The 24,604-nt window shown below is 43.6% G+C and overlaps 1 protein-coding gene across 1 annotated transcript in view; it reads left to right on the forward strand.

Annotated features, from left to right (window-relative positions):
* The first annotated feature begins 2,057 nt into the window (after positions 1 to 2,057).
* Positions 2,058 to 24,604, forward strand: part of PPARA (peroxisome proliferator activated receptor alpha) — a 34,380-nt gene continuing 11,833 nt past the window's right edge. Inside the window, exons 1-4 of the mRNA XM_081191042.1 lie at positions 2,058 to 2,116; positions 9,891 to 10,016; positions 19,463 to 19,711; positions 20,321 to 20,481. Coding sequence (XP_081047168.1) covers positions 19,474 to 19,711; positions 20,321 to 20,481 — 399 coding nt within the window. The 5' untranslated portion in view covers positions 2,058 to 2,116; positions 9,891 to 10,016; positions 19,463 to 19,473. The remainder of the gene's footprint in view (positions 2,117 to 9,890; positions 10,017 to 19,462; positions 19,712 to 20,320; positions 20,482 to 24,604) is intronic.

Genomic DNA, 24,604 nt, shown 5'->3' on the forward strand with positions numbered 1-24,604 from the left:
CAGCCAGCTCTTCTTTCAAAAATGGTAAAAACCAAAAGTGGTTGGGTGCTGCTAGTGTTACTCAATTTAAGTTAGGAAGGCCATTTCCCACACCAACTGAGGAAGCAGCCAGTTGGTTATGGGGCACCTTGAAAAGAATGGCACACAGAGTCATTGAAATCCAATGGGAGTCTATGCCCTGTTAAAGAAGATTCCAACTAAACACCAGGAAGAACTTTTGGACAGCAAGAGCTGTTCCATAGTGGAATGGTCTCCCTTGGGAGGTTGTGGACTCTTCTTCCTTGGAGGTTTTTAAGCAGAGGTTGGGTGGCCACCTGTTGTGGATGCTTTAGGCTGAGTCTTGCAGTTCAGGGTTGGACTATATGACCCTTGGGGTCCCTTCCAACTCTGCCATTCTCCCCACACCTGAGGCCGGCTGCTTCCTTTTTGTTTCCTGAGGAGGAGGAGGAGACCTGTGTTTCCCATAGCTGTTGACATTCTACAGGTGCAATTTTGCCATCCCTGTTTGGAAAACCCTCGCACCTGCCCAAATGAACCCTTTTGCCGCAAATGCACCTGCCGAGTTGGTGGTTTGGTTTGATTGATTAATTATATATTTCCATGCTGCTTTTCATTAAAGCAATCCCAAAGTGGCCTACAAGCAATAAATAACAATAACACGACACAACAGAATTTGTGGGGTGTGAAACACAGAGCAGTCAAATACAACATTCCTAGCGTGGACGTGTTTAGACATGAGGAGGGACGTTTGTCCAGCTAGTAGATAAACTTCCTGCTTCCTCCTGGGCTGGGACAAACTTCCTCCACATGTGACCCGAGGTGGGCGTGACCTCACCTGTGCTGGTCACAGGGCAGGACCCCACATCTCTCTCATCTTCCTTTTGCTTCCCTTGAAGAAGCATCCCCCTGAGATGCTCTCCTGGCTTCAAAGGAACTATCTCCTTATGGGAGAGATTCCAGGTGCATATATTTTGTAACTTAAGTCTGCCTTCTGGGATCCATTTGTGAACAGGATGAGTGAGAAAACTATTTTATACTTTTATGTAAGACTGTTGTGTCTATTCTTTTTGTGTGTGTGTGTTTGGTCCTGTCCGCCTCTTCGTGACCCCCTGGACCAGAGCACGCCAGGCCCTCCTGTCTTCCACTGCCTCCCGCATTTGGTCAAAGTCATGATAGCATCTTCGAGAACACTGTCCCGCCATCTCGTCCTCGGTCGTCTATTCTTTTTAGGAGGGAGTAAAAGGGGAATTACCAGGAAGCGTATTTTAGAGGCTTAAACAAGCCTGGCAAAAACGCTGTCCGCTGTGTAAGTTTCAAAGGGGGAATGTCACTCTGCTAGATTGTAGAACTTGTTAACACAAGTTGGGAAGGATCTAATTAAACACTAGATCCTCTCCTGCCTCCCTGAACATTCCCACAAGCAGAACCCGGCAAATACAACGGAGCCCTGGGGGGCGCCGCGTCTCCCGCGGACCTGGCTGCCTCCGGGCTTCGCCCCGCCACCAAACGCCTCGCGCGCCTCGGACCTGCCCGGGTGGGCGCCCCCCCCGCCTTCTCCCCCCCCCCGCCCGCTGGCTTGGCCCGCCCTCCTGGCCTTCGCGGCCCAATAGCAGCCGGCCCTGGCGGGAGGTGTGTGCGGGCGGGCGGGGCGGGGGACGTGGGCTGCTGTGCACACGGCGACCTCATTTCCGGTACCTGCCACTCCGCGGCGGCCCCGGGCAGAGTCCGAGGGGGCCAGGCAGGCCAGCTCCCGGGAAGCGGCCCCGGGCGGGCGGGCGGCGAGGAGGAGGAGGAGGACCGGAGCCCGGCGAAGGGGCGGCCAGGTGTGCGCCACCTCCTTCCTCGGCCTTTTTCGGCCGCGCTCCTTTGTGCGCTTCAGCAGCGGCGGCGTCTCCAAGGCGCACCTTCAACAAGTGCAGCTCTCCTCCGCAGCCGACCTCTCCGGGCGGGAAGAGGAGGAGCTCTACTGGTTGAATCGCTGCCTGTCAGGGCGCGTGTGACCTTCTTTCCTCGCTTATTGGTATCAAAGCTGCGCAGCGCGCCGTCCAGGGAAGCTCCTCGGTCCCGGCAGCGTCTCCAGGCTCCTTGAAGTTCTGCCTGTCAGTTTCGCTCCATGGTAGGTGTATTCCTTTGCTCCCCAAGACTAGGCTGGTAGCCGCCTTTCCTCCTGCTTCTAATCTTCCTTCCTTCCTTCCTTCCTTCCTTCCTTCGGGGAGGACAAACTCTGATAGGAACAGAAGTAAAAAGGGATGTTGTGCTGCCTGCTTCCCTTCAAACTTTGCAGTCAAGAAGAAATGCAACAGGTGTAGCAATTGGGAAAGTTTCACCTGGGCAGGGAACGCTGCACATGTTGAATTCCTGCCTGTCAAAGACTGCAGAGAGTATAGGAATCCTTTTCAGATTAAAAGGTGGAAACCCTGTGTTTGTTTGGCTACGTATTCCTCTCTTTCAGCTGAAATAAAACCTAAGTGCAGCATAATTAACTTTGTCTTACTTGTTCTTCTCCTTTTTTGGGGTCTAAACGCAGAGTTTAAGCTCCATTTTTGTCACCTTGTAAAGTCCAGATACAGTGGTACCTTGGGTTACATACGCTTCAGGTTACATGTGCTTCAGGTTACAGACTCCGCTAACCCAGAAATAGTGCTTCAGTTTAAGAACTTTGCTTCAGGATTAGAACAGAAATCGGGCTCCGGCGGCGCAGCAGGTTAAGTACAGACCTCCGGAACGAATTAAGTACGTAACCCGAGGTACCACTGTACTCTAATGGTATTGCATAAATAGCTTGAGGGGGAAGTGTTCCAACAATATTCTTGTTAAAATAGGTTAAAATAGGTCAAGATCTCTTAGCAATTATTATTTATTTCAAACTTTTAAAAAGTCTTCAGAGCTATGTGCAAGTTATGCAGGGATTAGTGGTGATAAAAGTGTGGATTTCCCCCACCCCACCTTCTTCCTGGTCTCAGGAATCAAGGGGTCACAGTTCAAATCCCTGCTCAGCTCTGAAACTCAGCTGGTGACCTTGGGCTCATTCCTCCCCCCTGGCCTAACCAGCCTGGCATGCTTGTTGTGAGGATAAAGTATGGCAACCTACATTTGTGTCTGCCTCCCTGAACTCATTAAAGGAAGGGTGCAGTACCAATGTGATAGGCTAGCAAAACCAGTATCTTACATATTATATAGAATCATAGAATCATAGAGTTGGAAGAGACCACAAGGGCCATTGAGTCCAACCCCCTGCCAAGCAGGAAACACCATATAGAATCATAGAATCATATTGGCTAGACTATTTTAGGATTATGTAAACGATTGAGTTTCACAGAACTCCTCCTCAAGATGACGTGGGGAACGATGATCTGTATCAATTCTTGAGAATCAAAAGCTCAGGCTGGGATGATGTAATTGCATTTTATCACACTCTTGGACTTTGTGTTGGTAGACTGTGCCCTATATCCTAACCAAAGGCTGGGGTGTTTCAAAAGAAACTGCCTGTGAATTCTGAAGTAAAGGGCCTTAAAATATCTATAACAGAGTAATATAGAGGTTGGCGCAAAAGAAAGACCTTGTAAGAAGCTGCCATCAACAATCTAGGTGGTAATTCTTTCTGTTGAATATGTGAAGTATTTCTTTGGTTTTGGATGTGGGCCATATGCACACCAACATAGGTGGGTTGATTATGTTGTCTTGGATGGGTGAGAGTGTTATCCTTGAGACGAGGGCAGAACAGTTGTGTCCCTGACATAAACAATAGTTGGAAGCTATCCATACCCACAAAGCAGGAGGCTTTGCTGCCAAAATTGGGATTTATTTCTGTGTTTTGACAAGGAAAAATGTTTCTATTCTAACCTGCAGGGTTACCTGATTTTTTACCCCACTCCCCTCCCCCCAAATTATTGAGAGTGTAGTCCTAAAAGTATCCAGGGCATTGGAAGGACAAAAATAACAATAAGTAGGCTTATGTATCATTTTTATAAAAATCTGCAGTGCAGTTTATTTTCAGGAAGATAACTGAAAGCAATAACTTGTTGCTCCTGGGTGGATTGATGAATATAATTTATTTTATAAAAATGTAGCATTTCTGGCAAATGGCATTTAGGTGGCAGACTAGTCAAAATTACCATTTTATCTGAATTGTAAGCTGACACTTATATGCAGCCTTCAACTCATAACTGGAGTTAGTATAACACCTTAATAGGTTCCAGTTACAGATAGGTAGCCGTGTTGGTCTGCCATAGTCAAAATAAAAAAATTCCTTCCAGTAGCACCTTAAAGACCAACTAAGTTAGTTCTTGGTATGAGCTTTCGTGTGCGTGCATGAGATTTCGTGTGTATCTGAAGAAGTGTGCATGCACACGAAAGCTCATACCAAGAACTAACTTAGTTGGTCTTTAAGGTGCTACTGGAAGGAATTTTTTTATTTTGACCTTAATAGGTTGTAACTACACTTTGTAGGTGAAATACACTGCTATACTATACTATACTATACTATACTATACTATACTATACTATACTATACTATACGGTGGTACCTCAGGATGTGAACAGGATGCATTCTGGAGCCCCATTTGCATCCTGAACAGAACATAAGATGTGACTGCCCGTGCCCAGATCGCGTTTTGCCACTTCCGTGCATGCACGTGACGTCATTTTGACTGTCTGCACATGCGCAAGCGGCGAAACCCAGAAGTAACGCGCTCCATTACTTCTGGGTCGCCACGGAGCGCAACACGAAAATACTTATCCTGAAGCGTATTTATCCCAAGGTATGACTATACTATACTATACTATACTATACTATACCATACCATACTATACTATACTATACTGTGGTACCTCGGGTTACATACGCTTCAGGTTACAGACTCCACTAACCCAGAAATAGTGCTTCAGGTTAAGAACTTTGCTTCAGGATGAGAACAGAAATCATGCTCCGGCGGCGCGGCGGCAGCAGGAGGCCCCATTAGCTAAAGTGGTGCTTCAGGTTAAGAACAGTTTCAGGTTAAGAACGGACCTCCAGAACGAATTACGGTAAGTACTTAACCCGAGGTAGCACTGTACTATACTATACTATACTATACTATACTATACTATACTATACTATACTATACTTACTATAATTGGAACTTGTGCTGTACAATGCATAAATAATGAAGGCTGCTCCATCATTTTAGTGGGATTATTTATTTCCAGGTAAACGCTAGAAAGATTGGCCTGCTGCAAAAGCATCTAATTATAAGTTTAGACATGTGGCAGCAACACTTTCCTTGGTGATCTTTCTGTGTTCAGAGGCATATTGTTCATCTTATGTTAGCAAAGTGCCTTTTGGTGATTGACCTTGGTGCCTCTCCTGCTTTCTATGATCCAAGTACATGGGATATTATTCCTTCTCTCCTTCCCCTCCCCCACTTTCCATTTTGGGAAAGCCTGGCATGGTTATCATGGGACGTGGGAGGAGGAATCTTGCCAAGCGACTTGTGCCCTGCATTGCTGCAGTAATAAGATGGAGGTAGGGATTTTTGGAATTGAGGATTTGTGTGGATAGATTATGTTAAACCTGCTTGCTTTACTTTTAAACATTAACTATTTGTTACTTTTTCACCCTTGCCTTTTTCATTAATATAGTGTGAATTTCAAAGTTTTTGCATTGGAATAAATGTAGCTGTGGGACCACCATTGCACTTCTGGTGTCCTCATGGGTAACAATGGCTGCCTTATCAGATTGGATTCTCCCCCCCCCCCATCACAAGAGTCTTCTTAGCCCAAATGTGATGGGTTGTTTTGATGTAATTCTAGATGGGAAACTTTGCCACAAAATACACTTTATTAATCTGTTTTAATTTACCTGTTGAGATTTAAATCAAACATGGAAAGATTAGTTGCGGAGAAATTAAAAGCTTGTTGTAGCAAGTAAATGAAAGTAATGTTTCAAATATTTTCTTTAATTTGTTGTAGGAGTTAATTTAAATGTAAGAATTGTCTGTTACTTATTTAGACTCGTATACCTTCCAGCTTTTGCTCTCATCCTTTAAGCCTAAGTTTCCATTTGTTTTTTCCCCTTTGGGTTGGGTGTGTAAGAGATAGGGTTTATTCAGGTCATTTTTAAATTTAGGCCTCTTGTGACTAGGTGTGTATGCATTTTAAAATGAGCATTTTAATGTATGTAAATGAAGTGCCTACCATAAGGGTGTTACTGATTCTGCAAAGGCATGGTATTGCTTTTGTGTACATAATACCAGCAGAAACAAGGAATGTACTTATCCTTAATCTTTTACTACAGCTGTGAGACTTTTGACTTGTAGAATGCTGTTAATATTTCCACAGAGAAGTAAAACAGCAAATTGGAAGACCTATTGCACAGCTTGTTAGAATTTCTGACAAGTTTTAGTAAAGAACAACAAATAAGATTTTTAATTATATTTCCTATATGTTGCAGTTTTTCTGTTGTGTCTTCTAAGGTTAGCTGTGACTTTGATAAAGTGTATGATTGATTGATATAGTGATATAAATATATGAAACCGAAACGGATTTGTGTATGATGAATATTCATTGTGAAAGCTAATTCCTGTAATTGAGACTTATAAAGGGTGGGAGAGTCCAACTGGAGAAATGTATGAACATAAGTAATTGTGGTTCTCAGGCCTGTGGGTATTTGTTAGGTGACATAAATATAGTTTTGTTGCACAATTTCAGTTTTAGAAATGTAACTATTTCCAGATGGGTAGCTTGTGTGGCAGCAAAATCAACAAAGAGTCTTGTGGCATCTTAAAGACTGGGTGATATTCAACTAAGTTGTAGGATAACAGATAGTTAAGCCGTGTTGGTCTGCCATAGTCGAAACAAAATTAGAAAATTCCTTCCAGAGACCAACTAAGTTTGTTCTTGGTATGAGCTTTCATGTGCATCTGAAGAAGTGTGCATGCACACGAAAGCTCATACCACTAACAAACTTAGTTGGTCTCTAAGGTGCTGCTGGAAGGAATCTTTTTATTAAGTTGTAGGATATCACCCTAAACAAATTTATTCTTGCTCATGACATAAGCTTTTTGTTATGTACTGAAGTTCTCACCCTGGGCCAGCAGGGGGATACTGTAGTTAGTTATGCAAATAAGGAATCGAAAGTGACGTTCAGTGATTGGATAGTTTTAGAAAGTTGTTACAGTTACGTTGTACTGGAGCTCTATATAAGCAGGCTGGCTGAACCCTTCAGTTCAGTTCTGTTCTGGCCTGTGAATAAACAAGAGCTGTTTGAAGAATTGCTGTGTCGTCTGACATGTTCACCCACAACTTAACACTTTTGTTGTCTACAGTCCACATCAGTGCAAAGTATTATTCTGGTCAATGCAAAGTGTTACTCTTTCAAATTGCTTTGTTTAAGAATGACCACCTTAAGGTCACTTACACAGTTGAGTGCCAGGTAACAAGACCCTCTCAGCCCAAAGGGAAGCAGAGCAAGATGTTTGGCATCAGCTTGGCTGCAGCAGTTGCCAGAAGGAGGTGTACAAGACGCCATCCGATTGTCTTGTCTGGATTTATGTAGGGTTTACTCCTAAGCCTTTTATTCTCCTGAAGAGGCAGCAGGTATGGATTTTGCCTCATGGTTTACCGTGAGTATAGCCACAAGGTAGCAGAGGCTTAGGACCAGAATTTTCCTTCTCCTAGTTGGGCTCCCTTCCCAGGTTGATGAGCCCCATTTGCCCCTCACTTCCCTCTACCGTTGGACCCACTCTTGGTCTTGTCCACTCAATCTGCTGGATCCTGTTTTCACATGCAGGGGAAGTCTGTAACTCACTGAGGGTTTGAGACCCATTGGGTACCCTCACCTGGTTTAGCCAGCCTGTTGAAGCCATTCCCAGGGTGTGGCCACTGCCGCATGATGACAGCTTCTAGTTAATAGCATAGTTCAGTCGTTTTCAACCTATTTGAGTCCACTGCTCCCTTGACCAACTACATTCTTTCTGTGGCACCCCAGTGGGGCTCAGGAGCCCAGTTATTTGACCCCTTGCCTGCAGAGCTGGCAGCCTCACCCTTTTTCAAACACCTTCCCTTGTGGAGTGTTCTCCTCTTCCCTCTCCTGGGGAGTCCTCTGGACAGCTGCTGCTGCTGCTGCCCTCTCACCTGCCCCAAAGAGAGGGGCCTCCTCACATTGCCCCACAGGGGCCTGGCAAGCACCCACCGGCCACCCCAAGAGGCACCCTTCGCCTGGGGAGCTTGGAGCCAGGGCTGCTGCAACAAACAGCTGTGCAAGCCTTGGGGAGGAAGAGATGCAAGAGGGCATCAGAGGAGGAAATAAGCAACTATCTTACTTTTCAAAGCCATCCGAAGGCAGCCCTGTTTAGGGAAGTTTTTAATGTTTAATGCGGTATTGTGTTTTTAACATTTGGTTGGGAGCTGCCCAGAGTGTTTGGGGAAACCCAGCCATCGGGCGGGGTATAAATAATAAATTATTTATTATTATTATTATTATTATTATTATTATTATTAACCATCATTCAAAGCACCCCAGGGTGCCAAGGCACACTGGTTGAAAACCACTGGCGTAGTTAATAGCATAGTTATAACAAGCTTTACTTTTCTTCATTTCATATTGTTCTCACTATGGCTACCAATTGCAAATACAGTATCAGTCAAGCTTGGTCTGATATTTGAAAAGTTTTTAACTTTTTAAAAACTAAATAAAGGTAAAATAAACTAATTACAGGTAAACTAAATGTGCTAATTTAGATCATCTAGGATATTATTCTTTAAGGTGTCAGAAAACGCACTCTCTTTAGAAATAGAATTATTTTAGTTTGTATCACATACTGCTATCTCTAAGCCTTGGGCAAGTAACAGTGTAGTAAAAACACAACAAAATTATGCTGCAGTGGATATTTGGGTGATTGCACCTAAGCATAATAATACTTTAAAGTCGATAAGCAGTCATTTTTGTTTATTTTCGTTCTTGGCCACTGTGTAATTTCCATTCACCAAGATCGCTAATCTAATCTTTTCCCAAATTTGATTCCGAATGTGGACTTTTGCTTTGGTTGGCCCTAGTCCTATGCATTTAGCAGCAGCCTGGCATATAGAAATTAAGCTGATGGTTTTTTCCTCATAACTTTCCCCCCATGCCACGAAATATTTCATTTTCTTATTTTTTGTCTGAGCCGGACTGTTAAATGCACAGGACGAAGTCTAAGGGTGGAAATGGCAACCTTAGAAATAGTATACATAGGAGAAAATGTAAGAAAAGGCTGGAATATTTATTCAATTGCAGCAATATGAGTCACATAAATTAAACAAATAAAACTTTTTGGTATGGACATAAAAGGTTGAGAGAAGATCTCCCTGGAAGGGGCAAGTCCTCTGAAATAGAAAGGCTTTCCTAGGCTCCCTTGCAGGAGAGCTGATAGGAGGAAATAATAGTGATCTCATGCACATAAATCTTGAAGATATTTAGCAAAAGTTAAAAATGGGAAGAAAACAGCTGCTTAGAGCACAACTTTTAATGCACTCCTTAAGCATGAATTATACAATATTCAGGATATAGTTGAAATCTTTGTAGAATAGTTATGTGTCTTGCACTGTAGTCCCAAAGAGCTTTGAAGTCTGCACTTTGCCCAGAGAGCTAACATTAAAGATACCTAGACAGAAGCCTTGGGCAAATTGATAAAACTAGGCTTGTTCTTGATATCTAGTATCTGCTTGTATAGATCTGAATATATGGGACTAATAATTTACCTGCTGATTAGATTTTTTGAAAGTGCGGTTGCTAGATTGGATAGTAATAGACATACCTTATTAAAGTTTGCTGGGAGGGGGCAGCAGACTTGCGGAAGTTTGCATGTGCCTTAGCTGCATTTAACCCTATCCATGTTCTGTTTATCTTATGTAGTACTGTTTTTCTTTTTAAGTGAAAACACTAGAAATCCAGAATTCATGGTGAATCTAACAACAAGCAAGTCTGCCAAGAAAATGGAAGGGAAGCATATTATGGATACAGTTTTTGTTTCTAGTTTTCCAAGAATCTGTTGTAAATGGTAAGTAAAATTTGCATTTTGAATATTATGCAAGCCACTCTGATTTCTTTAAGACACTGTGGAAAGAAACTATTACAGATACACTTGCTTGAATAGGTGTAAGTTGACAAAATAATATTTTTTTATAATATCATAACTCCTGATCTGTTTTGTTTCACATCAGCTCAAGAGTTCAATTCTTATTTTGTTGTTGGCTCACTCACAGTGTTCAAAATTAGCCCATCTAATTTTGACTGGCAGTCGACCTTTTGCGAGGCAGTGCAGATGTCCAGGCACCATTGTTTGGTGCCTAACATCTCCCCCTGGCAATACCACACCAGTCAGTTGGTCTGTGGGGCATCAGGGCACCAAAATACATGCTGCTATACTGCTCTGCCTGATTGACAGGGTAGCACGGAACCAGAAGACGCAGGTGCCGAAACATCCTAGGCAGCAACTCTTGAAGGGTCTCGGCCAGAGGCACAGTCGGCGGCATTTGCTGCTGAGGAGAAGTGCTGATGGGATGCTGCCGAGGAGAGGAGCTGTTTGGGGCTGCCACTCAGAGCCCCATCAGTGCTGCAAATGTGGAGCTGCTCATTTGGCTGCTCCAACTTCTTAAGCAGCTCTAGAAGCTTCTGCGCTTCAGCGTGAAGCTTCCTCATTCTGTTCCCCTCTTTCTATTCTCCAATACTGCGGAAGCCAGCTGATTCCGCCGGGCCTTAGAGTCTTCTCCCCACGTTGAAGATGGGGAAGAAGGGGAGGGAGAGGGGAGCTTCACTTGACAGAGAGAGAATAGGAGGAAGAGGAGAGGAGCCGGCAGCAGGAGCTCTCCTGCTGCTGCCTTGTGGAGTGAAAGAGTCATGGGGTTCTTCGGAGCCATGGTGGTGCTGATGCTGAAGTGCAGAAGCTGCCAGAGCTGCTTACGAAGTTGGAGCAGCCAAACAAGTAGCTCCACATTTGCAGCGCTGATGATGCTCTGAACCCAAACGGCTCCTTTCCTTGGCAGCACCCCCAGCACCTCTTGCCGAGGCCATTGGCATCCTGCTGCCCCCTTTGCTGCCCACGGCCACCAGGAGCTGCCCTCTGCTGCTGAGGCTCGAGAATCGCTGCCTGAGCTCAGACAAAACCAGACCCAGGCAGCTTCCACCAAGTAAGAAAAAAGGACGAAGCGAGCGGGGAGATCTGCAGGGAATAAATGCATTTACACATTGTGTTTTGGCACCCATAACCCAGGTTCCAGGTGCCATGTGGCGCGTAGCTTTCCTATCCCAATTTTGAGCACTGCTCACTCAGTAGCTGTGAAAGGACTTCATGTGTCAGGTGTTATAATTTATAATAAAGTATGGATCTCAAAATTATCACATGGAATGTGAATGGACTTAACGAAAAGCAAAGAGAAATAGGGTGGCACATGTTTTAGAAAAACAAAAACATCACATAATATGCCTGCAAGAGGCCCACGTCGCAAAAAAACATAAAAGAGTTTTATCAAATAAGAGACTGGGACTAGACTATCTCTTCTAATAATTTGATAAAAAAGGGTGTAGTAATACATGCAAAGCCTTATTTGGATCCAAAACTACTACCGGAATATAATATGAACTAAAGCTGAAAAGCTTGGAAGAGATAAGAGAACAGATAGCGGATTGGTTCCAATATTATCAGCTATTTGAAACATTCAAAATAGATTTAAAAAGGGGTTTGTGACAGAAACATCTAGATTGGAAACAGATTTGGTCAACTCCTAAATGAAAACTCTTTCCAAAATGTACCAACTCCTCCTTGACTGGGAAGTCAGTTGTTTGGAGGATGCTTTGATTCCCTTTCCGTGCACTTGTATCTTCTCTGGGTGGGATTTCAGCAGTCAGATGCTCACGCACATTCCGATCCTGAGTTCTCCTGCATTTCTGTCTTGTGCTTCTGTCAGGTACTCATCCCGATTGTGTTTATTAAATTTGTTTAATAATTAACTATATTACATTTATTAAAGGTGTATTTAATTATCTGTTTAATAAAATATATTAGTCGTGTATATTAACTAATAATATATTGTCAATACTTTAATTAACGATATGGAAATTTAATTCAGTGCTGGCACACAGATTCTATGTCAGTGTACTCTTGCAGCCCACTTGGTCTGAGAGGGTACACCACCCAGGTCCATGGGAAAGAATGGCACCTTGCAAGTCTCGATAAATAGCAATGTCTAGCTGTGGAAATGACATGATTTAGGATAGCTGTGGTATTTCACAAGTCTTAGAGTCAGAGACTAATGTAGCTATCTAGTCAATTCAGCTTAGAATCAGAGACTGGATGCTCAAAGAAATTCCCTCTCACGGGTTTCTACTCCTCACCTTCTGGGGGATTTTTTCCCCTGGGTGGTGGAGAATGATGTTACTGTGTGTTCCTTCTTAATGAAAAAATGTAGACTTCTACATTTTCTTATCTGTCCTGTGCCTATAAATAGCATTACAGCAGTATAATATTAAATTAATAGTGCATTATAGAATTCTGTTGTATTTATTTTACTAGTTTATGCATTTTATATTTTTTGATGAGTAAAGAAAGTGCTACTACATCTCTCTTTTATCCTTGTAGAAGATCAAGGAGCCTGTATGTTTGCATTTTAAGAACTGGCAACTGGGCTTGTGAATTGTCTAAGGATATCCTTAAATCTGAGAGAGTGGCATTTGGGGATGCAGAAACTGGCCAGGGACGGACAGCTGCTTGGGGCTATAGCCACTACTCTGGAGCTTACTTACGATGTTAGAATGTATATAGCAGGCTTTCCTGGGATGATGGGAAATGCAGGGAATTAAGGAGAGAGGTTAGTATGTAGGGTATCCTACAACTTTGGTTTCAGGAGTATTTAATGTGTTTGTAAATATGAATAATTATGTTAAAACAAAAAAGTAAATAATTAGTGCAGGAGCTACTAATTACGGAATGTAACTACTTCAGATGATATCAGTACTTCATGTGTGCCTTTGGATGGGGTCTAGAAGCTGCAGCTAGTGCGCAGTGCAGTGGCCAGACTGCTCACTGGAACAGGTTACTGGCAGAATGTTAACTCCTTTGCTGAGAAAACTCCACTGGTTGCTGATTTGCCCAGGGTCAAGGTTCTTGTGTTAAGTCCCAAACCAGGCATAAGCAAACTCGGCCCTCCAGATGTTTTGGGACTACAACTCCCATCAGCCCTAGCTAACAAGACCAGTGATCAGGGATGGTGGGAGTTGTAGTCCTAAAACATTTGAAGGACCGATTTTGCTTATGCCTGCCCTAAACAGTTTGCCTCCAAAGTACCTTAAGAGCTGCCTGGTTCCTTGGGATCCAGGTTGCCCAGAGTTGTTGGCCTTTTTTAGGGTGGCCTGGCCAGCCGCCTCAGCAGCAACAGAGAAGCCTGAGGCAGCAGCAGAGCGGGGCCGGGCACCTGGGGGGGTGCAAGCAGAGCCCAGTGCAACAACAGTCAAACCTGAGGTGGCGGCAGTGGCGGCGACCGAGCGAAGCCGGGCGCCTCGTGTGAGCAGTGTGCGCTGGGCAGGCCTCTCAACGGCCCACCAAGCCCAGGCATGCAGGAGAAGAGCTGTGGTGCTCTAAGAGGCTCTGCTCCACCAGGCAGCGGCTCTCAGCTCTTCCCAATCCCCAGACTCCAAATCTCTGCCCCGGACTCTCAGCCTGGAGCCCCTGAGAGCCCACGCCCGGGTGCCCCACACCCCTAGTGCCTATGGGTAAGACGGCCCTGTCCTTGTTATGTTTCCTATGAATGTGTGGTTTATAAATACTTAAATAAAAAAGAAATAAAGCTATTTACTGAAGTAGATCTATACAGTGGTGCCCCGCAAGACGAATGCCTCGCAAGACGGAAAACTCGCTAGACGAAAGAGTTTTCCGTTTTGGAGGTGCTTCGCAAAACAAATTTCCTATGGGCTTGCTTCGCAAGACGACAATGTCTTGCGAGTTCCTGCTGGTTTTTTTCCCTTTCCCTCCCCTTTTTCTAAGCCGCTAAGCTGCTTATCAGCTGATCCGATCAGCAGATAAGCCGCTAAAAGCCGCTAATAGCGCTAATAGTGCTAATCCGCTAATCCGTCAATGGGCTTGCTTCGCAAGACGAAAAAAACGCTAGACGAAGAGAATCACAGAACGGATTCTTTTCGTCTTGTGAGGCACCACTGTATTGAATAGGTTATACAGTGGTACCTTGCAAGACGAATGCCTCGCAAGACGGAAAACCCGCAAGACGAAAGGGTTTTCTGTTTTGGAGGCGCTTCGCAAGACGAATTTCCCTATGGGCTTGTTTCGCAAGACGAAAGCCCATAGGGAAATCTCCGGGGACCTCTTTTAAATGCTGGTGGTGGGGAGCAAAGCCTTTCCCCCCCTCCGGCCTTCAGAAGAGGTCCAGGAAGGCCGGCGGGGGCCGAAAGGCTTTGCTCCCCACCGCCAGCATTTTAAAAGCAGTCCGGGATAGTAGGGAAGCGCTTCCCTCTATCGCGGACGGCTTTTGAAGGCAGGGGCGAAAGTCTTTGCTCCCCCCTGCCTGCCTTCCCGGGAGAGCGGAGAAAGGCAGCGCGTTTCTCCGCTGTCCCGGACGGCTTTTGAAGGCAGGCGGGGGGAGCAAAGACTTTCGCCCCCCGCCCGCCTTCAGAAGAGGTCCAGGACCTCTTCTGAAGGCGGGCGGGGGCCAAAAGTCTTTGTCCCCCCTGCCTGCCTTCCCAGGGGCTTTTACATCGCCCCGGACAGCGGAGAAGTCCTCCGCTGTCCCGGGCGATTTTAAAATGCCGCCCGCCAGCATTTTAAGATCGCCCCGGACAGCGGAGAAGTCCTCCGCTGTCCCGGGTTTTTTTTTAAATGCTGGGGGTGGGAAGAAAAGCCCTTGTCCCCCCCCCCAGCCTTCAGAAGAGGTCGGGGGACAGACTGTCCCCGGACCTGGTCTGAAGGCGGTTTCCATAGGAACGCATTAATCGATTTTCAATGCATTCCTATGGGAAACCGTGCATCGCAAGACGAAAAACTCGCAAGAAGAAAAAACTTGCGGAACGAATTAATTTCGTCTTGCGAGGCACCACTGTATTCTTGAAAACCTTTATGAGCTATTTTAACTTAACTTCTCCTCTGTTCTGTATACAGTGGTACCTCTGGTTACGTACTTAATTCATTCCGGAGGTCTGTTCTTAATCTGAAACAGTTCTTAACCTGAAGCACCACTTTAGCTAATGGGGCCTCCTGCTGCTGCCGTGCTGCTGGAGCACGATTTCTGTTCTTATCCTGAAGCAAAGTTCTTAACCCGAGGTATTATTTCTGGGTTAGTGGAGTCTGTAACCTGAAGCCTATGTAACCTGAGGTACCACTGTACATAAATACAGGTGAGGGGAAGAAGAGGAGAGCAGGTGCTAGTAAGACTCCTCTCCCTCCCTCCCTCCCTCCCTCCCTCCGTGTTGCCAGACCATGCAAGTGTTGGCCAGAGAGAGAGAAGGAGAGAGCATGCATGCTTCTGTATCTACTGCTGAGAAAATGCAGCAGAAAACGTGTTCATGTATAAAGTGTATAACCAAACAAGGAAGAAGACGCTGATTTGAGTTGTTGTATTAAGTATGTGTATGCTTTCCCAATATTGTATTGTAACACTGAGTGGTGCAATGCATTGGCAGTAAAAGCAAGAAAGAATACCAGTAAAAGGACATGGTATCGTTTTTCTCTTCAGCCCAGAAGAAGAATTCATTCTTGTGCAGTTTCTTCCGCAAACAGATGTTAGTTTCACTGTAGCTTTTCAACTTGTAAATAATTGTGGTCTGTTTGTATTTTGTAATGAATGGTGCAGGGGCTACAGATGGTGTGGAGGCTGCAGCTGTGCAGATGCAGGAGGAGCTGGGATGGGGGGGGGAGCTGGAGGAGTGCGCTGGCCGCCTTAGGCAGGAGAGGGAGAAAACAGCTGAGAGAGAAAATTAACGGGAGTGGGAGAAATAAATTGAACTGAAGGAAATTTAAGTTTTGCTGTGAATAGGAATAATAAGCATTGGTTGTGCTGGATATTGATGAGGTAAGACACTTATCTAGGACTGGAAAAATTGCTGTACATTTTTAATTGCTAAATAAAAAAAGTCAGAGTGTACTAACATTTCGTTCAGATGTTATGCTGTGAAGTCATGGTACTAGTTTCCTAAATGATCTTCTTCTGGGTTTGAGTTCACAAGAAAATGTGGCATGTGATACATTATTCTTGTGTAGCTAGAAACTCTGGTACAGTCCAAATAAACAAAATGCACGTCTGGAGAGAATCTTGCATGGAATTTCTGTTCCTGTGCTTCCTCCTGCTGAAGAGGTAATGAAAACAACGACTTTCCTCTAGCACTGTGGATTCAGCAGAGGCAGCATAGAAAACTGTGACTGTGGATGGAATTGCTTACTATACTTCTGTATGGATTACAAGTTTTTTTAAAAAAAATATTTTCTTTTTCAAGTTTCAAAATAACAGCATTTTTCTTTTGTTTATACATATCCAATCCAAATTTGCATTTAATGACTCCCCCCACCCCCTCTGGTTTCCCTTTCCCCCCTTAAATTCTCCTTGCATATGATTATAGCTCTCCAATTAATTTTAAGTTTTCTATAGAATCATTATTTAAGAAACTTTAGCATAGTTTGCTGGGAAGCAATATGTCTATACTGTATTTCATATCTCAATTTTGCATTCAAGTTTTCCCAAATGGTGCCCTTATTGAGCCATACTACTAGTAAAAACAAGGCCAAAGTATTAATTGGAGACCAAGTAGCGTTGTGCTGTTGAGTATCTTTGAGAATACATAAGAGGTGGAATTGTACAAAACTGGCAAGAGTTCAATAACTGTTTTGCAAAGTAGTCAAGTAAGAAAAATGAAATAAAACCGGGAGCGGGGCAGAGTTCTAAAAGATTATCTCTAAATAGAGAATCTGCATAAACCTGAGATTCAGCATAGTTTGAAGGCTAAATCATGGTTTGTAAAGACCACAAACCAATGCAGTTATAACATAACAGATACAGGAGAGAGGGGGGGGCCTGGACACGTGGCGTGATCACACAGTATTCTGCACTTGAATTATTGTTGAAGCTGGTGTTGTTGTCTTGAGGTCAAAAGTCCTAAATGAGAAGTGAATATTTAACTACTCTTTCAAGGACAGTTGGTAATCTTTCTTTATTGGAACATGAGATTAGAGGGTTGAAAACAACTCCAAAGAGATATGACTCTGGATGGTTTTGGCTGCCAGAGCAGTGCAGCCTGTGGATTTAAAAGACCATTCCATAATAAAAATGAGACACACCGTGAATCACCAGGGAATGTTTTTTTGGGGGGCAGATCTTGGATTTAAGCATTGTCTTCCTTCTCTCTGCCTGCCCCCACCTTATGGTGGTGAGTTCCTTTACATTTTTTTCCTAATCCTGTACTACCTTTCCCCACCAACAAAAGACTCCTAGCATGAAAAAACTATGAATGGATCTATTTATTTGCTATTTATTTTGTCCCTCCTTGCCTATTTGTTTATATGTGCAACATTCACACTTCCTTACTGCTGCATGTGCATTCCATTTTCTCTATGTAAAATTATTTGCTTGGACATTTCATAATAATTAGCACTAAACTATTTCGATGGAAAAAACCAATATTTTTCTTATCTGACAGAATGAAAGAGATTTAACATGTCCAACTCCCTAACAGAGTAGCAGGCAGAGTAGCTAGCAGTGCAGTGAGGAAAGATGATCTGGAATACCAATCTGGATAGCTTTAAAAGATTATTAGACAAAGTTATGGGGGATAAGGCTACCAGTGGCTGTTGGGCATGGGGCATAGTCATCATGGCTATTCTCGAAGGCAGCATGCTTCTGAATATCAGTTGTTAGAAACGGAAGGTGGGTTTTCCACCGGCATCTGCTTGGCCACTGCAAGAACAAGATGCTGGAACAGCTGGGCTCTTGATCTGGTCCAGCTGATGATGATGATGATGATGATGATGATGCACAAGTTTGCCATTGAAAGCTAGCTTGATTCTTGAACTGTCAATCCTTTACCAAGAAATGTAAGCGCACACCTACCAGCACTTGTGAGAATGCCAGGCAGTACAGCAGTTCTTGGGGAGGGGAGATGTTTTAAGGGAGATCGGTTATCTCAGATCCCAAGTTATGGTAGCAGTATTGAGAATTCTGATATCACCTCCAAAATGTTAGTTACATATTTATATGCAATTTAGAGCCCTGTGTGGGTGGGGAAACATCCCCCATGACATGTTTAGTTTTTACTATGTATTTTGTGTTTTTTATATTGTATTTTTATGTTGCGAACTGCCTTGATATTACAAATGAAGAGTGGTGTACAAATTTATTAAATAAATGAAAAATAAATAATGCTAGTTTACGACTGTGATTGAACTTGCAAACATGAATCCATGACTTGACTAGACTATTTTTTTCCTTTCCCCAGGCATTTTTTATCTTTTTATTTATTTCCATTTCTAAAAATTGTACACCACTTGATTATATATTTTAAAACCCTCAAAGTGGTTTACAGAGAGATAAAACAATAAATGGTAAAATCAGTTTAAAACAGCCATTTAAAATATTCAAAAAAAATTAAAATGAGCTTTGGTTTGCATTTTTCACAGGTGTGTTCTGGTGCCTGCCATTTTTCTGCTGCATTGCTATTGTATTGTATTGCATTGTATTCATTGGGACACAGGTGGTGCTGTGGGTTAAACCACAGAGCCTAGGACTTGCTGATCAGAAGTTTGGCGGTTCGAATCCCCGCGACGGGGTGAGCTCCCGTTGCTCGGTCCCTGCTCCTGCCAACCTAGCAGTTTGAAGGCACGTCAAAGTGCAAGTGGATAAATAGGTACCGTTCCGGCGGGGAGGTAAACGGTGTTTCTGTGCGCTGCTCTGGTTCGACAGAAGCGGCTTAGTCATGCTGGCCACATGACCCGGAAGCTGTACGCAGGCTCCCTTGGCCAGATAAGCGAGATGAGCACCGCAACCCCAGAGTCGGTCACGACTGGACCTAATGGTCAGGGGTCCCTTTACCTTTTATTGTATTCAAGCCCCGGGGGGGGGGGGCCTTTGGTAGGCATTCCATAGGAATGTTGAGTCCATGACTTGCTGTCCTGCTTTTCACTTCTATGAAAAAGCAACATGTGAATACAGTGGTACCTCGGGTTAAGAACTTAATTCGTTCCAGAGGTCCGTTCTTAACCTGAAGCACGTTCTTAACCTGTTATGCGTTGGAAGAGCGGTAGTCTTATACGGCGAGTATATCCCAAACTCTATATTTTAACTGGAAAAGTTGGGGGTCGTCTTATACACTGGGAAATATGGAAATACGGAAAATTTGAACGTGGTTTGCACCATTGATGCTATAAGCTACATCCCTGGGTATTTTGAGAGGGAATCATACAAATATGGCAAATAAGTGGCTCATCTTACCTTGCTAAGATATTCGTTTTGCTTTCAGACGCCTAATAAATGCTGAGCGACATACTTTGCTTCACCGAAATGGTGGACACAGAAAGCCAGCTCTGCCCCCTCCTTCCCTTAAAGGATGAGGATCTTGGTAGTCCTTTATCTGAAGAATTCTTACAAGATATGGATTCCATACAAGAGCTCTCACAATCTATAAGTGGGGATAGCTCAGGAGCATTAAGTGTAACAGACTTCCAGTCACTGGGAAATGGAGCTGGGTCTGATGGATCAATCATCACAGGTAAGAATGTTATTATCTTGAATGGATTTAATCAGATTTTGTTTTAATGTATGGCAGCAACCTTTTATGTACCCTTATGACACCTAATACAGTTTGAAATACTTGGTTTGCTATATTGCTGAAACATGATTTGGGATTTGTGTAAACCCCATCAGTGTGTCCACCAGTACCCCCAAGGGACCTGCCAAAGAAACCCACCATGCCCAAGAGACTGTTTGCTCTCGTTGCTCAGCTCTTGCCTCTTCTGTTTAGAACTCCCCGGCTTAAACAGGGGTTGCCAAGATGGGACAGGCACGCTCAGCCATAAACTTGATTGGTAGACACAATACAGTGTGCTTGTCTATTATTTATTAGAACCCTTTTCTTCCATACTCCACCCACCCATCCTCTATAAGTTCAGCTGCCATCAGAATTCCATATTTTCTCACAGGTTCCTGTCATGCAGTTGGAAAATAGTAGTTTCTTTTAATTCACAGATATATATTCTTTTGCTTAAATAGGTGCCTCTCAAATATTTTGAGTTGTCTTGTTTAGCTTCCAAACTTATAGGCTTTCAGTCACCTGAGTTTGCTGTTAGTATTTGCTAACTTTTTTTTTTTTAACTTTCAGACTCTCTCTCGCCAGCATCCAGTCCCTCGTCTGTGAATTTTTCCACAGTTTCGGGTAGCAAAGATGAACTGCCAAGTGCATCGTTAAATATTGAATGTAGAATATGTGGAGATAAAGCTTCAGGCTACCATTATGGAGTCCATGCTTGTGAAGGTTGTAAGGTACTGTCCACAATATTCTCTGCATAACGATATTCCAGAATAGGAAATTAATTACTTTAGAGCTGTTGAATAAAAGTTTTTTTTAATATAGAAATTAGTAGTTGGATCTTATTGAGAAGTCCTTTGTGAAGTTAGCAGTCCTAGCTCCATTTACCTGGGAGTAAGCCCCTTTGAATTCAGTAAAGCTAGCTTCAGAGATATGGGAAGAATGTGCTGTAAGTTTCCAAGCATGATTACTTGGAAACAAACTCTATTGACACCCATGTGCCTTACTTCTAATTAATTTTGCTTCAAAGTATTGTGTGTCATTTTTTTACATGAAGTTTTTTGGTATTACAACTTAAATGTAAACTATGATTTAAGATGGAAACTACCTTTTCCTGTGCAGCAGGGCACATAACTATGTTGCTTTACTATATACAATTCAGTCAGAAAATTACATTACTGAAAATAGTATGGAATAAGTTTATAACTACTTTGCTCATAAACCAGGCTTTTGTTTGATGTTTTGAGAATGGTTTTATTTGACCATTTTGTAAATTGGACAATGGCTTCAGCTTTAGTAAGACTCGGCATTCCTCAGTTTGTTCATACCTGAGCACAACTGTAATGGGTTTGGGCAGGAATGTGCTTAAGTGTGGATGCTCTGGGTTATCCTTCTCCAACCTGGTGCACCCTAGAGGTTGTGGACTACAATGTCCTCCTCCTCCTCCTTCTCTTCTTCTTTGGCAATCACTCGTAGCCGAGTAAGATTGTCTTCCATAAACACGGTTTTAACAGTGAGTCCGTAAGTGACTGTGGAGGCCAATTCTGGATCCACACATCCTTCCACAGTGGGGACATTGGTTTCCAGGCAGGAGTTGATCACGGTGTGGACTTCCGGGTTGGCGCGATCGGGAAATGGCGGATTCCCTCCGAGCTCCGGAGGGAATCGGCTCAACGGTGGATGGGTCTTTGCCGTGCCGGCGACACGGGGACCCTTAAAAACCGCAGGCGCGGAAGCCTGCGGACTGAAGACTCGGCGGGTGCCTTAAGCGCCCCCCTGATTCGCAATGAGCCTTTTTAAAGGCTACGGAGGGGATACAGGGGACGGCGTGGCACTGAGAGTCGACCGCTACCGCCGCTGAGCGAAGCCGCGAGCCATAACCGGAGAGCGCTGACTTCCTTCCTTGAAATTCGGACTGAAAAAAGAACCCGTGAGTAATTTGGAACTGAACTTTAAAACTTTTACCTTTTGAATTTGAGACGACCGGGGGGTGTGCTAAAAGGAAGTCCCCACACCCCCCCTTGCAGACGATCCAGAGCAACGAAATAAGAACTAAGCTGGAGTGCCTACCCTGTAAAGGGTGAGTTTTAAAAAGACAGTAACTTCCAAGATTTAGAAAGGCAAATTTGAGCAGGAGAGTGGAGTGTTGGAAGAGTCTTTGTTTTGTGGTAAACAACCCTCCCTCCCGGGCCCGGGAGCGACCTGATTTGGAGCCTGTATAGAGGAGCAGAATTTGACAGCTGTCAAAAGCTGTCAAATGGACTATTAATAGTGAAAAAAAATTGCTGTTTAAGACCTCTCCGGATTAAAAGGAGTTACAATTGAACTAAAATCTTGAGAAACAAAGAAACAATAATAGGACAGAGGATTGTTGGAGAAAAGGTTACTCAGTAACCAGATTCCCTCTAGGGGGAATTCTGTGGAATTACAATGGCTGTGGGTGGAAAGATACTGAGAGAAATTGAAAGAATGTTCTCACTGGTGGGAATCCTACAGGAGCAGACTACAGCTATGAGTAAACAATTGACGACCTTGGATTTGGAAACAAGTAGTTCTGCTGAAAGTAATGAGGGCCTGAGTGAGAAAGAACCCACAGCTGAATTTGAAACAATAAACAAAGAAGAGGAGAAGACAAAACAAGAAAGAGAACAAGTTATCTGGGAAAGTACTAACCAGAAGCCGGCATCTGGAGAACACAAGCAAGGAGACTATTGGATTAAATCCACTCTAAGCCTACGAAAGATACAGAAGATGAAAGTGGAGGCCCTGGGACTTTATGGAATTCAGGAGCTCGAAATAAAGAAGTACAATTGGGGCCTCCACATAGACTTTGATTTTGACTATCAGCAAGACTTAGGCCTTGTGGAAATTCCTCAGCAGTTGCCTTTAAATATGGGAAGAGACTATGGACTGACTGGATTGATTGTTAAGGAAATCTTTCGAGACTCGATGATAGACAAAAAGGACTACCAACAAAACCGGCGGAGAGGGACTAAAAGAGAATTGAGAGCCTCGGATATTCGGAATCCAGGCTAAAAACTGTTAATTTGGACATGTCTTGGGAAAGGACGCAAAGCGGGGAGGGGAGGGAGGGAAGTATTAAATTTAAACAACACTCAAGACCAGGGGGTTTAGTATTAAGAAAATTATGTAAGAAAAAACGAGAAATCGAGGGAAGAGAATTGGGGTCCAACTTAGGGAAAATTTATTTTTATTTTTTATAAAAGGACTAATATTAAGATGGAAGAAATGCCAACTTGCTGACATAAGTTTGGGAATAGGGATGCAGGGGAGGGCGTGGGGGGAAGTCAAGGACTAGGGTTAGAAAATAAGATTTTCGGGAACTATTCATGTTTGTTGTTTTTTATGTTTGTTTTGGTGTGTTGTTTGTGTTTATATAAAATGTGAAAACCCAATAAAAATATTTTAAAAAAAAAAAAAGGAGTTGATCACGGTGTGGATTTGCAAGGCGTGCCTCCCTCTTAGCATGTTTCTCCCTTGCGTACTGAGTTCGAGTGTCTTCAAAGCCCATGACACCTTTGGTAAAGGCTGTTCTCCAACTGGAGCGCTCGCAGGCCAGTGTTTCCCAGTTGTCAGTGTTTATACTACATTATTTTAGATTTGCCTTGAGAGAGTCTTTACACCTCTTTTGTTGACAACCAGCATTATGCTTTCCATTTTTAAGTTCAAAATAGAGTAGTTGCTTTGGAAGACGATCATCAGGCATCTGCACAACATGATCTGTTCAACAAAGTTGATGTTGAAGAATCATTGCTTCAACACTGGTGATCTTTGCTTCTTCCAGTACACTGATATTAGTTCGCCTGTCTTCCCAAGTGATGTGAAAATTTTTCGGAGAAACCACTGATGGAATCTTTCGAGGAGTTGGAGATGGCATTTATAAGTGGTCCATGTTTCACAAGCATATAGTAAGGTTGGCAGTACAACAGCTTTGTAAACAAGCATTTTGGTTTCCTTGTGAATCTCAAACACTCTGCCCTTCAATTGGGAGAAAGGCGCACTCGCAGAGCTCAGGTGATACCCTTGTGGAAAGATAGGTAGGAGAAGTGATCAACATTTTCCAACGTTACACCATTGAGTTGGATTTGTGGCACTGCAGAGGGGTTATTTTGTACTTGCTGGTGCAGCACTTTGATTTTTTTGGATGTTGAGTGATAGGCCAAGCTTTTTGTAAACTTCTGCAAAGATATTTAGGATGGTGTGGAGGTCATCCTCTGAGCGTGCGCACACTACGTTGTCATCAGCATACTGAAGTTCTGTGATGGAAGTTACGGTAACCTTACTCTTTGCTTTCAGCCTGCTCAGATTGAAAAGCTTTCCATCTGTTCGATATATGATTTCTACTTCGGTGGGGAGTTTCCCTTCGACAAAGTGTAGGATCATGGCAATGAAAATAATGGAGTTGGGGCAATAACACAACCCTGTTTAACACCTGATCCCACTGTGAATGGTGCACTTTGAGAGCCATTGTTATCTGCGATTGTTGCTGTCATATTATCATGGAGGAGCCGAATGATGTTTACAAATTTATCTGGGCAGCCAACTTTCAGAAGGACAGTCCACAGGGCATTACGATCTACAGTGTTGAAAGCCTTAGTCAGGTCAATACAGGGGTTGGTTTTGCTCTCTGCATTTTTCTTGAAGCTGTCGAGCGGTGTAAATCATGTCCACTGTCCCCCTAGAAGGCCGAAAACCATTTTCGGATTCAGGAAGGGTCGCCTCGGATATTGTTAAGAGATGGTTTGCTAAGATCCTTGCAAGAATTTTGCCAGCTGCAGCTAATAGAGAGATGCCTTGATAGTTTCCACAATTAGTTCTGTCACCTTTTTTAAAAGA

The sequence above is a fragment of the Podarcis bocagei genome (genome assembly GCF_964188305.1).
Source record: "Podarcis bocagei genome assembly, chromosome: 4".
In the NCBI taxonomy this organism is placed as follows: Eukaryota; Metazoa; Chordata; class Lepidosauria; order Squamata; family Lacertidae; genus Podarcis; species Podarcis bocagei.